General features: G+C 55.1%; 1 protein-coding gene across 1 annotated transcript; it reads right to left on the bottom strand.

The window, feature by feature from the left end:
• Nucleotides 1-6,133: 6,133 nt before the first annotated feature.
• BAK1 (BCL2 antagonist/killer 1) lies at nucleotides 6,134-13,867 on the bottom strand. The gene is made up of 6 exons (XM_017522653.2): nucleotides 13,583-13,867; nucleotides 10,888-10,988; nucleotides 9,360-9,495; nucleotides 8,862-9,005; nucleotides 7,607-7,787; nucleotides 6,134-7,481 (listed from the first exon to the last, which is right to left on the bottom strand). Exons 2-6 carry the CDS (start codon nucleotides 10,955-10,957, stop codon nucleotides 7,377-7,379), a joined length of 636 nt encoding a protein of 211 aa, XP_017378142.1. The 5' UTR covers nucleotides 10,958-10,988; nucleotides 13,583-13,867; the 3' UTR covers nucleotides 6,134-7,376.
• Nucleotides 13,868-14,194: the final 327 nt, after the last annotated feature.

Raw genomic sequence — 14,194 nt, 5'->3', positions numbered from 1 at the left:
CTTGGTAAGAGGTCAGTTGTTTTAGCTAAGAATGACTTGATTGATAAGTCGGGAGCGGTGGCTGTAATTCCAGCACTTTGGGAGTCTGACACGGGTGGATCACAAGGTCAGGAGTTCAAGACCAACCTGGTCAGCATGGTGAAACCCTGTCAGTACTAAAAAAAAAATACAGGGCCGGGCGCGGTGGCTCAAGCCTGTAATCCCAGCACTTTGGGAGGCCGAGGCGGGTGGATCACGAGGTCAAGAGATCGAGACCATCCTGGTCAACATGGTGAAACCCNACGGGGTTTCACCATGTTGACCAGGATGGTCTCGATCTCTTGACCTCGTGATCCACCCGCCTCGGCCTCCCACAGTGCTGGGATTACAGGCTTGAGCCACCGCGCCCGGCCTTGTAATTTTTATTTAATAAATGAAATGCTCAGCTGGGCGTGGTGGCTCACGCCTGTAATCCAAGCGCTTTAGAAGGCCGAGATGGGTAGATCACGAGGTCAGTTCAACACCAGCCTGATGGGGTGAAACCTCCCTCTTCTCTACTAAAAATTCAAAAATTAGCTGGTCATGGTGGCATGTGCCTGTAATCCCAGCTACTCAGGAGGCTGAGGCAGGAGAATCACTTGAACCTGGGAGGCAGAGGTTGCAGTGAGCCGAGATCATGCCGCTGTACTCCAGCTTGGATGACAGAGCAAGACTCCGTCTCAAGAAAACAAAACAAAACAAAACAAACAAATAAATGAAAGGCTCTTTCCAACTCAACGAGGCCATTAACTGGCCAATGAGTGGATCAGATCCCAAGGGCCACTGGTGGTGAGAAGGGGAGAGACTGACCCAGAGGGAAAATCAGCATTGGATGTTCAGGAATAGGAAAGCACATTGAAACAGAAAGGAGATGAGTGAGAGGAGACATTCCAGGTGAGAAGCAGATCCTGTAAAATGCCCTGTGGGCTGAGAAGAGGGGAGAGGTGGAAGGAGCTTGGAGAGCCCAGAGTGGTGCCTGGACACCTGTCTCTAGCAAAGGCAGGAGTGAGAAAAACGTCTAGAAAGCCATTGAGATGGCCTTAAATGCCAGCCTGAACAAGTTGAGCTTGTTCAAGGAAATGATTGATGTGTCCCCTCTTCTGAAAAGCCTCCCTGGGTCCCTCCAGACCAGGCCAACTTGGTACCTCCTTTCTGGGCACCAAATTCCCTGAGTCCCACTCAGATTACTGCCTGACGCTTCCTCCACCATGGCTATGTAAGCTTCCTGAGGGGAGGCCCTTCAACACTCCTGTGCTCCCACCAGGGATGGGCAAGGAGGAGGTGAATGTAATGATTATCATGCACCTCATGGATTTTCAGTGGGGATCAAGGCGACGTTTTGTGAAGCCAGTTGGTGGTGGTAGTGGTGTGCTGGGGACAATTTGAGCTGGGTGGGACCTGAGGCACAGCCATTACTAAAAAAATCTAGAAGTTGAGAATATACTCCACGGCCTTGGTGGGAATGACAGATGGGGAGCTGAGGTGTGACCGTCTACGGGAGCGGCCTCGGACTCAGGCTGGCCACAAGCAGAGGGAGGCACAGTGGCTTTGCAGGACAGTGAGGAGCAAGAAAGAGAAGTTCGTGTGAGGCAGGGACCTGCATCCTCCTTGTCCAATCCTGTGTGCTCCCAGCTCTACCCTCTACAAGTTACTTTTCCCACTGGACAGCGCCCTTCTGGGTCTCTCCATCAGGCACCTGGGTTTGAGACAAATTCCACAGCATGACACAGCCTGGGAATAGGCTTTATTGGGGGAAAAAACCCAACAAATCAGCAAGAGAATCGGCATGGGTTCCCTGAACCTCCTTTCATCACCCTCCCCACCCTGTGGGGGGGATGCATTTGGGACGAGGGTGGGGAGGGCCCCGAGCCAGAGCAGCTGGGCCCACTTCCACTGCATTCCAGTGGAAGGGCCTTCCTGCCATCACGCTGCCTTTGTGTGGAGCTGGCATGGAAAAGCAGCTTTGTCAGTGGAGGTACACCAGGCTGCTTGGCACCATGTAGTCTAGATTTGGGGTGCCAGCCCATTACAGGAGCTGTCTGAGAACACCCGCATTTGAACACCCAAGGGCTGTCGGCATCGCAGTGCCTCCCACTGGTGGAGGGGCTGGGAGAGGGAAAAGCATGCATGGAATACGCAGAAGAATCCCCAGTCCGCTGGTGAACTGAGCGTGGGTGTGCCCCCTCTAGCCAGGAGAAGGAAGGACTATTCCTAGTTAGCCATTCTTCGGGCCACGCAGAATGAAAGTCCAAGGTCACATAAAGACACACCCATTCTACTAGGCATCACCACTAGGGGATCCCCCATGCCCTTACTAGGAGAGCAGTCTGCTTTTAACCTGCCCGCAGCCCTTCTCACACACAGCCTGGTAGGACTGTTATTTAGGTTCCTGCTAATCTCTCTCTCTCTCTTTTGAGCAGACATGATAACTGACATCTAAGTGCCTCTTGCACTCTGATTCACAACTTCCAAATTTCAGAGACGCCGGACATGCCAACTGCATCTTGCCTTTCCTCAGTGTGGCCTGCCTGGGACTTGAGCAAGAAAACATTCACACTCTTGAGGAAGCCTAATCATCCCCTGGAAATGAATTGGGTAAGTAGCCCTCAGGAGGGTCAGAGGTCAGGTCAGAGCAGGTCAGGATAGAGCATGAGAGGGTTGGTGAACCCAGCTCCACACAGCCAACCATCACAACAGTCTGTGCTATGAACTTTACAGAGTTGGTTCACCTCAAGGTTCAGTGGAGCCTTCAGCGTGTCCTTAGCCAAAGCTAAAGAAAAAATGGAGACATTGGGCACCAGGAATGATTCCAAGATTGCAAAGGAAGAGCTGAGATAAATGGAGCTAAGAGATGTATTGATTCATACTTTGATTCCAACAACCGATGCCCACTCACATGTTACTCACCAGATGCCACACACACACAGCCACATGCACGTTCACACACTCTCATGCATGCATTTGGTGCCCGTCCATTGCCAAATCCCCTACTCCAGGTAAAGGGAGAGTCTGTGGTTTCAGTCTCTTCAGCTATGAAGTGGTTTTTCCTAGAAAAATCCAGTTTTTGCCTGTGTTAGCCCATCACCTGATCTTGGTAATGGGCGGGGGGTGTCCCTTCACTGGATCACTCAGACAATATGCCAGGGATCTGCTTCTAGTCATAGCGCTTCACAAGCCAGATCATTACTTTTTGTTCTTTCTTTCTTTTTTTTGAGATGGGAGTCTCACTCTGTCACCCAGGCTGGAAGGCCGTGTAACCTCTGCCGCCCAGGTTCAACCTATTCTCCTGCCTCAGCCTCCTGAGTAGCTGGATTACAGGCATCTGTCACGACATCTGGATAATTTTTGTATTTTTAGTAGAGATGGGGTTTCACCATGTTGGCCAGGCTGGTCTCAAACTCCTGACCTTGTGATCTGCCCACCTCGGCCTCCCAAAGTGCTGGGATTACAGGCATGAACCACCACACCTGGCCTGTTCTCTTATTATCTAGGGAGCTGAATCCCCTCTCCTCTCACATCTTACTTTTATATCCCAGGGGTCCAGTGTTCAACTTTATCATGTCCAGCAATTGCTCAACACACCCCAGGAGAAGCTGGGTTTTGCTGACTCTGGTTCCTGACCTTTGGGGACCTCCAGCCTCCGGCAACCTGCAGTAACTCCTCTCTCTCTCTCTCTCAATTTCTCTCTCTCCCTCTCTCCCTCTCTCTCTGACACACACACACGTGTGTGTGCGCACGAGATCATGATTATCCTTATCTGTTCATGTCTGATAGAATTAAATCCACTTTTTTTTTTTTTTTTTGAGACGGAGTCTTGCTCTGTTGCCAGGCTGCAGTGCAGTGGTGTGATCTCGGCTCACTGCAACTTCCGCCTCCTGGGTTCAAGCAATTCTTCTTCCTCAGCCTCCGGCGTAGCAGGGACTACAGTGGTGCGCCACCACACCCAGCTAATTTTTTGTATTTTTAGTAGGGATGGGGTTTCATCATGTTGGCCAGGATGGTCTCGATCTCTTGACCTCATAATCTGCCCACCTCGGCCTTCCAAAGTGCTGGGATTACAGGTGTGAGCCACTACGCCCAGCTAAATCCACATTTTACAAGCATCTTGCATCAGGGGCCTCTACATCTGAAGTGCATACAACTGGAGCAGGAGAGGCACATTTTTGTCACAGGTGAAAAAAACAAAAACAAAAACAAAACTGGTGGAAATGGTGGTTTAATTTTAATAAATAAATGAATGTAAATTTATTTTAATGCATTCAGGTGACTATGTCATAATAACTTGTTCAATATACTGAGTGATTTTAGGCTAAGGAAGGATTTTTTCAAATGAAAGCGTTTGGATGGACACTGGGTGACTTTCTAAAATATACTCTTTGGAGGACGTAAAAACAAATACCTGAAGGTGAAACGGCGGGGTGGGGGTGGGAGAATGTGAGACTGCTGCGTGCAAGGAAGGACGGGCATTTATACTGAAACTGCAGAGCTGCGCAGATGACAGCTGCACACTGCTCCTTTTCCCGGCTGGGCTGCCCCAGCTCAGTGGCATCACAGACCGTGACGAACCCAGGCGTATTTGGTGAACCAAGCCACGATCTCAGAAGCAGCGCTCCATCTGAGGCGCAGCAATGAGCTCTTCTGGCTTCTCTTCCCTAACTCCCGCAAAGCCCCCCAGTCCCTTATCCTCACAGCCCCTGGAGGTTGTGTCCCGCCTAACTTCTCACCCCTGGTTTCAGAACATCCTGGCAGAGGTATAGAGGGCGTTGGGGGGCGGGGCAGGCCAAAACTTCTTGGGCCGCCCCACCCACGCCTTTCCGGTTAGAGCTGAAACTCCTTAGACAGTTAGGCAGTGCCACAGCCCACTCGCCTTTCTTCCAGCGATGGAACGATCTGATCTGTCCGCCGGTCAACGCTGCACACTGTTCAAAGCCCAAGGCGGGAAGGGGTGCGCCCGGAGGCCCCGCCCAAGCAAGGGCACGCTTGCGTGATCGCCGCGGCGGCCATCTTGGACTCCGGCAGCCGCCCACCTCCAGCCGCTTGTCATCGCTCGGGGGCGGAAGCGACCCTGCACCCTGGGCCCCCTAAACCTGTGCTCGCGAGCCCTACATTCCCCTCCGGCCTCCACATAAAACCCGGGCCAGTATCCTGGTGGCAAGTGCTCGCTCCTTGGGTGACTCCCAGAAAGCGCCCGTTTCCTTCTCTGTAGCTTGAGCACTGCCACCCCCGTCTCCATACCCATTATTTGGGCAGATGATGAACTCTCAGCATAAAGCCTGGCACACAGTATGTGTTCTATAAATGTTGTCCGTGAGCTTTTCCTGTACACTGCGGGGTGCCTTGTAGCAACCACCTTCCAGCCGCCACTGCCTGCAGCGCCGCCTTCTCCCTTTTGCAAGATCGCGTCTGTACTAGACTCTGAAGACCTTGCGGAGGCGCAGGGGGCTTGGCAGGCCCACCTCAGGAGGGTGAAAGTGAAGCTCACGAGTTCTCTTTGACTTTCATGTGACCGTTCTGGAAGGGCATCAGAAGCACAGACCAGGGTGCCCAGGACTGGAAAGATTTTGGAACATTTCAACGCCCCCATGCTTGTTATTTTTATCACCCCTGGCTGCGTCCCCATAGGGACTCCCAAGCCGCATAAAACTAGAATGAAAGCCCTGCGTGTGTGCTGACTGTGGAGACATCAGGAAGGGGGAGCTGGGACATTGTGTCCCAGGCAGAGCTAAGTGTGGAGGAGAAAGGCCTTTTGGACCAGCGTGGGTGGTAGCCCCAGGGTGGGAGAGGAATTCAGGCCAGGCCTGAGGTGGCCTGTGGGGGTCCTCAGATATGTGCAGCTGCTCCACCAGCTCCGTAGCTACGGTCCAGCAGTTCAGGGTCTCAAACGTCCAAAAGGGTGGGAAATTGCATGAAACCCGCAGATATGAGGGAAGTGCATGGGGTGGGGCGAAGGCCTTCCAGCAGCTGGAGGCTGCAGGACCATACTCAGACCTCCATGGGATTCTGGAAGCCTAGTGTGAGGTTTTATTCAGTAGTAAGCCAGATGCATGCCAGGCACCCCCAGTCTAGCCTGATGGAAAGAGGGGTAGCAGAGAATACAAAAACTACTAAGTCACGGTGAGGGGATTGCACAGTTTATTTCCAAACGCTCAGAGGATAGGGAGTGGCTGCCGGCTCCAGCTGCCTCTCCCTGCATTTGGCTGAATCAAGAACTTCTCTCCCCTCCCCCAACACCCTAGGCAATGCCCAATGGAGAAGGGACTCTCACCCCCACCCTGAGGAGAGACCTAGACAGGTGAGGAGCATGGAGGGTGGGGGGCAGAGTTCAAGTATTCACATTTCCACCATCTACACCCCTGGAGTACACCGTGCCAGAGCCATGAGGTGGGGGTCCCACTGCTGGGATTCCTAGTGGTGTTGATAGTCCTTCTCCCACTTAGAACCCTCCAGATGAACTCCCTACTCCTTTTCCCTGAAATAACAAACCAAGTCCTAAGCCCTGTAGTCTGGGCAAGGAGGGGCCTTAGAATGCCACTCACCCAAGGTCCCCAGGGATGGGGGTGAGGGCCTTCACCTATAGTGAATGGGTTGGGAGCAAGTGTCTAAAAGGAGAGAGGAAGGGAGAGAACTGAGAGGACCTGGGAAGGCAGGCTTGGAGGTTTCTGACACATAAGTTCAGAGAGCTCTCGTCTGCGAATCCACCCCACCCCATACCCCAAGCCCAGAATCCCTGAGAGTCCAACTGCAAAGGCAGTATGGCTGGAGCGGGGAATGGGAGCAGGCGGAGAGCTGGGCAGGACCTCGGCCCCCGTCTCCCAGTCAGTCCTGCTCCTGGGACACATGATGCTTCGGGAGGGCCAGGACCAGGATCAAGTCCCAGCTCTTAGGCACTGATCTTCCAGCATAGCTGAATCCTGGGGAACAGAGGGTAGACCCACCAACCCCCAAACCCCAGACGTCCTGGCCTCGGGTAGAATGGTGGGAATGGGCTCTCCAAAGGGTATTATAAAAAGCTAAAACCGTTAAACGCTTCCTGGGGAGAAGTGGCCCCCAGTCTCTTGCCTCCCCAAGTTATCAGTCTCCCCAGCACCTAGCAGACAGGGCTAAGGAGCTCCCAGAGAGCCGAGGGAGGAAGCCACAGCCCCTGGGCCCAGAGAGAAGGCCCACTAGCACCATGCAACATTGAGGCACTTCTGTAGCCTGACTGGCCCCCACACAGGGGCCCTCCAAAGCTGGAGTGCACACTTGCTAAAGCTTCTGTACTCTTGAGGTGGGACCCCTGAAGGGAGTGGAGGAGGCAAAGACTTGGCTTAAGTCCAGGCTGGGGTCTCAGCAGGGACCCCAAAGGGCACCCTTGGGAGTCATGATTTGAAGAATCTTCGTACCACAAACTGGCCCAACAGAACCACACCCAGAACCACCAGCACATTCAGGATGGGACCATTGCCCAAGTCCAGGGCTGCCACCTGCCGGGAGAAACACAGTGGTCACAGAGAGGCAGGCAGAACCTACAGGCACCCGGGGAGGGGCGGGGCCTGGAAGAGGGGCAGCCCCAACAGCAGGGAGGACGTTGCAATCCTCGGATACTCACCCAGCCGCCCCTCTGTGCGATCCACCGGGCGATGCAGTGATGCAGCATGAAGTCCACCACGAAGCGGGTCACCTGGCCCAGGAAGCCAGTCAGGCCGCGCTGGTAGACGTGTAGGGCCAGACGGTAGCCGAAGCCCAGGAGAGCCACCACACGGCCCCAGTTGATGCCACTCTCAAACAGGCTGCGGGCAGAGCATTGCGCATCATTGGTGGGGAGACCCCAGGAGGCCCATCAGTCTGCCTGCCCTCTCCCTTCCCTCTCCCAGCTGGAAAGCTAAATTTGCTGTGAATTAAGGCTGCAGAGGCTGCCCCAGCCTGGCCTGTATTTGGGAATAACCTGGGTCTCTGTGAAAGGAGAAAGCTGAGGCGTATGAGCTGGATGCCGTTGCTGGGATGTACACTCAGGTGCAAAGGGGCACAGAGAGGACAGAGGGCAGAGCGAGTGGATGGGTCAGCAGGGAGATTACCTGTGGGTGTTGTGCTGGCCTGGCAGCCCGAGGGACAGCAGAGAGAAAAGGACAGAAAAGATTAGAGTAGATCCTGTCATCCCAGTGGCATGGAGGCTGTCCTCTAAGTTCATGGGCTGGCTAGTTCAGCTCTGAGCGCTAATTCTAAACTCTATTACCTACGCCTCCCTTCACCTCCAGCTTCAAATCCACCCCAACCCTGACCTCCCTAATTCTAGTGGTAGCAATGGCTAACACTTTGTAAGGTGGACATGATCTAAGCATATTTTTCCTGTTTTACAAACCAGGAGACTGGAGGCCAGGAAGTTTCACAAAGGCAGTAAGTGGTAAAGTTTGGATTTGCACCCAAATGTTTGGTGCATTTAACCACTTGGATGCCAGATAACAGCAACTAGAAGACATTCCTAGGACCTGGCAGAGGTTAGCACCCTCACCATCTTCAGTGTGATGTGTGGTTTCAAATTGGAACCATGAAGGACAGCTGTGACCCAGCTGGGCTGGGGAGCCGTGGGGGATGCCCCACCTCAGGCACCCTCTAGAGTCCTAATCTAACCAATCAAGTCTTTGGAGTCAGAGCTAAAAAGAGCTGTGAGCTAATGCACAAAAGACGAGTCTGGGACCCTGAGAGAGAAAAATAGGAGGCTGAGACCATATGTGCATTCACAGCAGACACTGGACACCAACAGAAGGTGTCTCCCAGGCCGGGAGTGCATCATGTAGGCAGGCCATGGTGCAGTTGTCACGGGACAGGAGAATGACCGGAGCCCGGCGGGGAGGTGGCCGGGGTACCTGGAGGCGATCTTGGTGAAGTACTCATAGGCGTTCTCTGCCGTGGGCTGCAGGTGCTGCAGCATGGCCTGGAACTCCGAGTCATAGCGCCGGTTGATGTCATCCCCAATGATGGCGAGCTGCCGTCCCACCTGCCCCATGGTGCTGTGTGAGCGGGAGGCAGGCAGGTGAGCAGGTGGCCAGGCAGTCGGGGCCAGGGCCTGCCTCATGGCAGAGGGGTTCTGCCCAAGCTGTCCATGGCCCTGTGCACCCCTCCTTGGAGATCCCCAACAATGTTCTAAAACATGAGTGCTGGGCCCTGGGACAAGGGGCAGGCATGGGCTAAATAAAAAGGATACAAGGTCCCAGATGGGGGTAGGAGCCCAACATGAAAGGGGAGCAACCATGAGAGAAGGGCAAGACCCCCCAGGCCTCCCTGGCTCCCAGGAGTGGCACAGAGACCCGTGCAAACCACTGCCTCCCCGAAGAGGTCCTGTGAGCCCAGCGGTTGTGGCTCACCTGCTAGGTTGGAGAGACAAGCTGACCATCTCCGGGTCAGCAGGGGCGGCCGCCCCTTCAGCCTCCTGTTCCTGCTGGTGGCGGTAAAAAACGTAGCTGTGGAAAACCTCCTCCGTGTCCCGGGCTACCTGCGCCTCTGAGGATCAAAGCTGGGAGTCAGGGAGAGAGGGCCAAACCCAGATAGCCCCATGCCTTGTAGGAGGTTCACTGTTCCTAAGGCCACAGTGTCCTCGCCCATGGAAAGAAATATCCTGGCTAGGTGCTGTGGTGCTGTGGCTCACACCTGTAATCCCAGCACTTTGGGAGGCCATGGTGGGTGGAACACAAGGACAGCAGTTCGAGACCAGCATGGTCAACATAGTGAAACCTTGTCTCTACTAAAAATACAAAAAAATTAGCCAGGCATGGTGGTGGGCACCTGTAATCCAAGCTACTCGGGAGGTGAGGCGGAAGAATTTCTTAAACCCGGGAGGTGGAGGTTGCAGTGAGCTGAGATGGTGCCACTGCACTCTAGCCCAGGCTACAGTGTGAGACTCCATCCCAAACAAATAAAAAAGACACAAAATTAGCAGGGTGTGGTGGCACATGACTGTAATCCCAGCTACTCAGGAGGCTAAGGCAGGAGAATCACTTGAACCTGGGAGGTGGAGGTTGCAGTGAGTGGAGACTACGCCATTGCACCTCAGCCCGGGCAACAAAGCAAGACTTTGTCTCAAAAAAAAGAAAGAAAGAAAAGAGAAAGAAATATGCTGCACAGAGAAGAGTTGTTCTGGCACTTGCATTGAGTCCTCACGGTAGCCCTGGGAACAGACAATCCCGTTTGCAGGGGAGAATGGCACGGGTCGTCTAAGTAACGTGTGCCAGCCGAGGAGCGGGGACACAGTCTCAGGCATTTGGGCTCCTGAGTCTGCGTTAGTACCTCTCAGCTCCACAGCCCTTTGTGTGCAGGGAATGTGGGAAACAAAATCTGAAATCATAACCTTGGCCCAGAAAAGTCACACAGGGAGATAGTGAGGACCTGGGAAGTGAATACCAAGTCCAGGGAACAGCCCACCACGGGCTGTGAGCTGAGGCTTCCCTGGCCATCCCCTGGAAAGAACGAAGGAGGGTGGCCATCTTACTTCCTCCCCCAGTCCCAGCAATCGCCTTCCCTGTTGAGCAGACCTGACTGGGTGACCGGCCAGTTTACTTCCTTATTTCTCCCGCTGGAGGGATACAGCAGCCAGGCTCCACTCTACTTCCTGCCTCCCTGGCCCGACCCCGCCCTCTGCCTGGTGGCACCATGCCCACCTTCACATTCATTTCCTGGCCTCTCCCAGCCTCCAGGCCCTCCCCAGCCCAGACTCTTCCCCGGCTCCGGCTTAACCTTGACAGCAGCTCCAGTCTCTGAGCCCGAGGGTGGGAAATACTCTTCCCCACCCGCAGTGGGTGAATCGTGGCCAGGAGCCTGCCCCTGAGTCCTGCTCCTTCCATCCTCACCACGGCCCTCATGGTTATGGGAGGGGTGAGCGGGCAGGAGGACCCTTACCAGAAGCAGAGGGTGGGTCAGACTCTCCACACTCCTGCCTGGGAGGACCTGGGCCTTGCCCCGATGCCATTTTTCAGGTCTCAGTAGAAGATGGTGTCAGCCTGCAGGGATGGGCAAGGAAAAGCAGAGATGGGGGTGAGCACGGACCTGTGACTGGGGACCCCAGACGGGTTGCCATTTCCATATAGGAGAGAGGGTCCCCTACTCCCAGAAAGCCCCTCAGTCCTCTGAAAGTTTTTTTTTTTTTTTTGAGACTCAATTTTGCTCTGTTGCCCGGGCTGGAGTGCAGTGGCGCGATCTTGGCTCACTGCAACCTCCGCCTCCCAGGTTCAAGCAATTCTCCTGCCTCACCCTCCTGAGTAACTGGGATTACAGGCACGTACCATCACGCCTGGCTAATTTTTTAAATTTTTAGTAGAGACGTGGTTTCTCCACGTTGATCAGGCTGGTCTCGATTTCCCGACCTCATGTGATGGGCCCGCCTTGGCCTCTCTAAGTGCTGGGATTAGAGGCGTGAGCCACCACGCTGGCCTCTTGAGACTTTTTATTCTTTCTTTCTTTTTTTTTTTTTGAGACGGAGTTTCACTCATGTTACCCAGGCTGGAGTGCAATGGCGTGATCTCGGCTCACCGCAACCTCCGCCTCCTGGGTTCAGGCAATTCTCCTGCCTCAGCCTCCTGAGTGGCTGGGATTACAGGCACGTGCCACCATGCCCAGCTAATTTTTTGTATTTTTAGTAGAGACGGGGTTTCACCATGTTGACCAGGATGGTCTCAATCTCTTGACCTCGTGATCCACCCGCCTCGGCCTCCCACAGTGCTGGGATTACAGGCTTGAGCCACCGCGCCCGGCCGAGACTTTTTATTCTTACTCCAGCTTGGGTCCCAGTGAAGTCTGCTGGGAGGAAACAACTTTCTGAGCACTTCACTGGCGCCCCCTCGAGGGAGACAGGGTAAAAAGGCGGAGCAGCCAAGGGCAGACGGAGGTATCTGCACCGTTGAGGAGGCTGTGGCTGCAGCAGAGCCCGCTGGCTCTCAAGTTCATGCCACTCCTGGGACAAGAGCCTGGGGTTCTTTAGCTGTTTCCGGGGGCCTCCTGCACCCCACCCAGCATGGGCTTATTGCAAGCGTGCCACCACCCAGCCAATGGCCCATCAAGGCCGCCCTCGGAGGCCCCACTTCCCTCTGGCCGGCCAGAACACACCTGGTTTTTAACTCAGGCCTGTTAGCCGCAAACATTTCCTGAGAGCCTAAGATATACTCTCCCACTTAGGAGCGCCCTGTGCATGGTGAACATTCAAAACTCACATGAACCCAGCAGGGTGAGCACCAGCATGCCCACTTTACAGACAGGAAAAGTGAGGCGCAAAGAGGCGAGTGCCCGAGGTCACATCATTAGTCATGGAAAGTCAGGTTGTTTGTCTGAATCTCCATGAGTCCGAGTACTCAACACGCATTTGAGGTTTACTTTCTAGTGTGTGGACCTCAGAGGGTGTCCTTTTCTGGGGCAACTTTCCCTGTTTACCTCCTGCCTGTGCCTTCCCCAGCAGTGAGGCGAGGAAGCCCTCAGGATCAGGGCCTTCTTTGAAGTCCCCCAACCTGCCTCAGCCCACGTACTCCCACCACACACCTGGTCTTCTGTCCCCAGCCCCAACCTGTGTGACCCCTCATCACAGAGCCAGTGTTTCCTGGATGTCAGCTGTTTCACTTTCAGTTTGCACCCCTTCCGGAGCCCCATTTCCCCAGGGAGCCTCCAGCCCTCAGAAGGAAAGCGCCCTCCTCCTATTCCAAAGGGAGGGGAGGTGCAGCCCCACCCTGGGTCAAGCACAGCCCTACCCCATCCCCATACCCCGGGCCTGGGGACTTTCTCCTACCCCTTCCGCTCAGGCCTGGGACTGTTTTCGAAAGTGCCCCAAGAGCTCTCAAGAAGGGTGGAGGAGGGCTGGACCACCTGTGCCCTTACCCCCACTCATCGCTCTCCCGGACAGGGCCAGGGCGAAGGCAGACCCTCCTCTCCCCCACTTCTGGGGGCTAGGCCTTGTTAAAACAGACCTTTGCTTGCCCCACACCCCCATAGCTCCTTCCAAAATAAGATACCCTGTCCTTTTCCCCAGTCCCCAGAACCCAGCACCCCCAGGACAGCAGGGCCAGAGGATGCTGACCGCACCCCCAACTCTGTTTACCAACACCCCAGGCTCCCAAGGGGGGCAGGTAGAGCCTCAGAACACCCTCCAAGGCCAGCAACCGATGGCGACCCAGGCCTATCTCTGCTCCTCCATCCAGGTGGCCTAACTTCCCCTCGAGGGGAGCCACCCCCGACTTCCTGGGCTTGCTGGGTCCTGATGAACGTCTCCCAGGGATACAGGCCAGGCCGGGCCCTGGATCCAGCCTAGGGGTGTCGGGCAGCAGGAAGCGCTGAGAAAGTTCTCTCTCTGTCCTTGACCTTGGCTCTGACCTCTACTCCCATCTCCCAGACAGTTAAAGGACCCACTTCTCTGGCATCCAGGGCTGGGGCAAGAGGGGAAGCTGTGAGGGGCAGCCAGAGGGAGGCAAGGCACGATCAGGCCCCCAGCAGGGGCGGCGGACCTGCCCAGGCAAGGCTTGAGCTCCCACCCAGCTCCCAGCGGACTCTGTGCCCCACCCTGGGGCTGGAGCTGCTGAGATCTGGGAGGGTGGGCAGGACCCTTCCAGCTTACCTGCCGGGATCCTGGCTGAACCCGGGTGGCTCAGCAGGGTGGAGATGGAACTCCCAAGGGGCTGGCGGCTGCTGATCCCAGGGGCTGAGTGGGAGGCAGGCTTCCAGGAACGGGCGTCAGTGCATTCCTGGTATCTGGATGTAGCCTATGCTTGTCCCTGTGTGGCCTGAGGGACCCGCAAGACACCAGTGATCATAGAGGTGCCAGCTGCACCGGCTTCAATCAGCTCCCTCTAGAGGAAGTTGCTCTGTGGCCGCCGGATGCAGACGCGGGATGAAAGCAGGAGGGGTGCTCTGGGTGGGCCAGGCCCAGAAGCAACTCCCGCCCACTTTCCCCGCCCCACGTCCCAGCTAGGCGGAGCGGCTCTCAGTGGCCCACTGCTGTTCCCATCCCTGATTCTTTTTTTTTTTTTTTTTTTTTTTGAGATGGAGTTTTGCTCTTGTTGCCCAGGCTGGAGTACAATGACGCGATCTTGGCTCACCTCAACCTCCGACACCCGGGTTCAAGCGATTCTCCTGCTTCAGCCTCCCGAGTAGCTGGGATTACAGGCATGCACCACAACACCTGGCTAATTTTGTATTTTTAGTAGAGACAGGGTTTCTCCATGTTGGT

This window comes from Cebus imitator, unplaced genomic scaffold (assembly GCF_001604975.1).
Source record: "Cebus imitator isolate Cc_AM_T3 unplaced genomic scaffold, Cebus_imitator-1.0 Scaffold24, whole genome shotgun sequence".
NCBI lineage: Eukaryota > Metazoa > Chordata > Mammalia > Primates > Cebidae > Cebus > Cebus imitator.
Note: the sequence above shows the minus strand (reverse complement) of the source record. Positions and strands in the feature narration are given on the sequence as shown.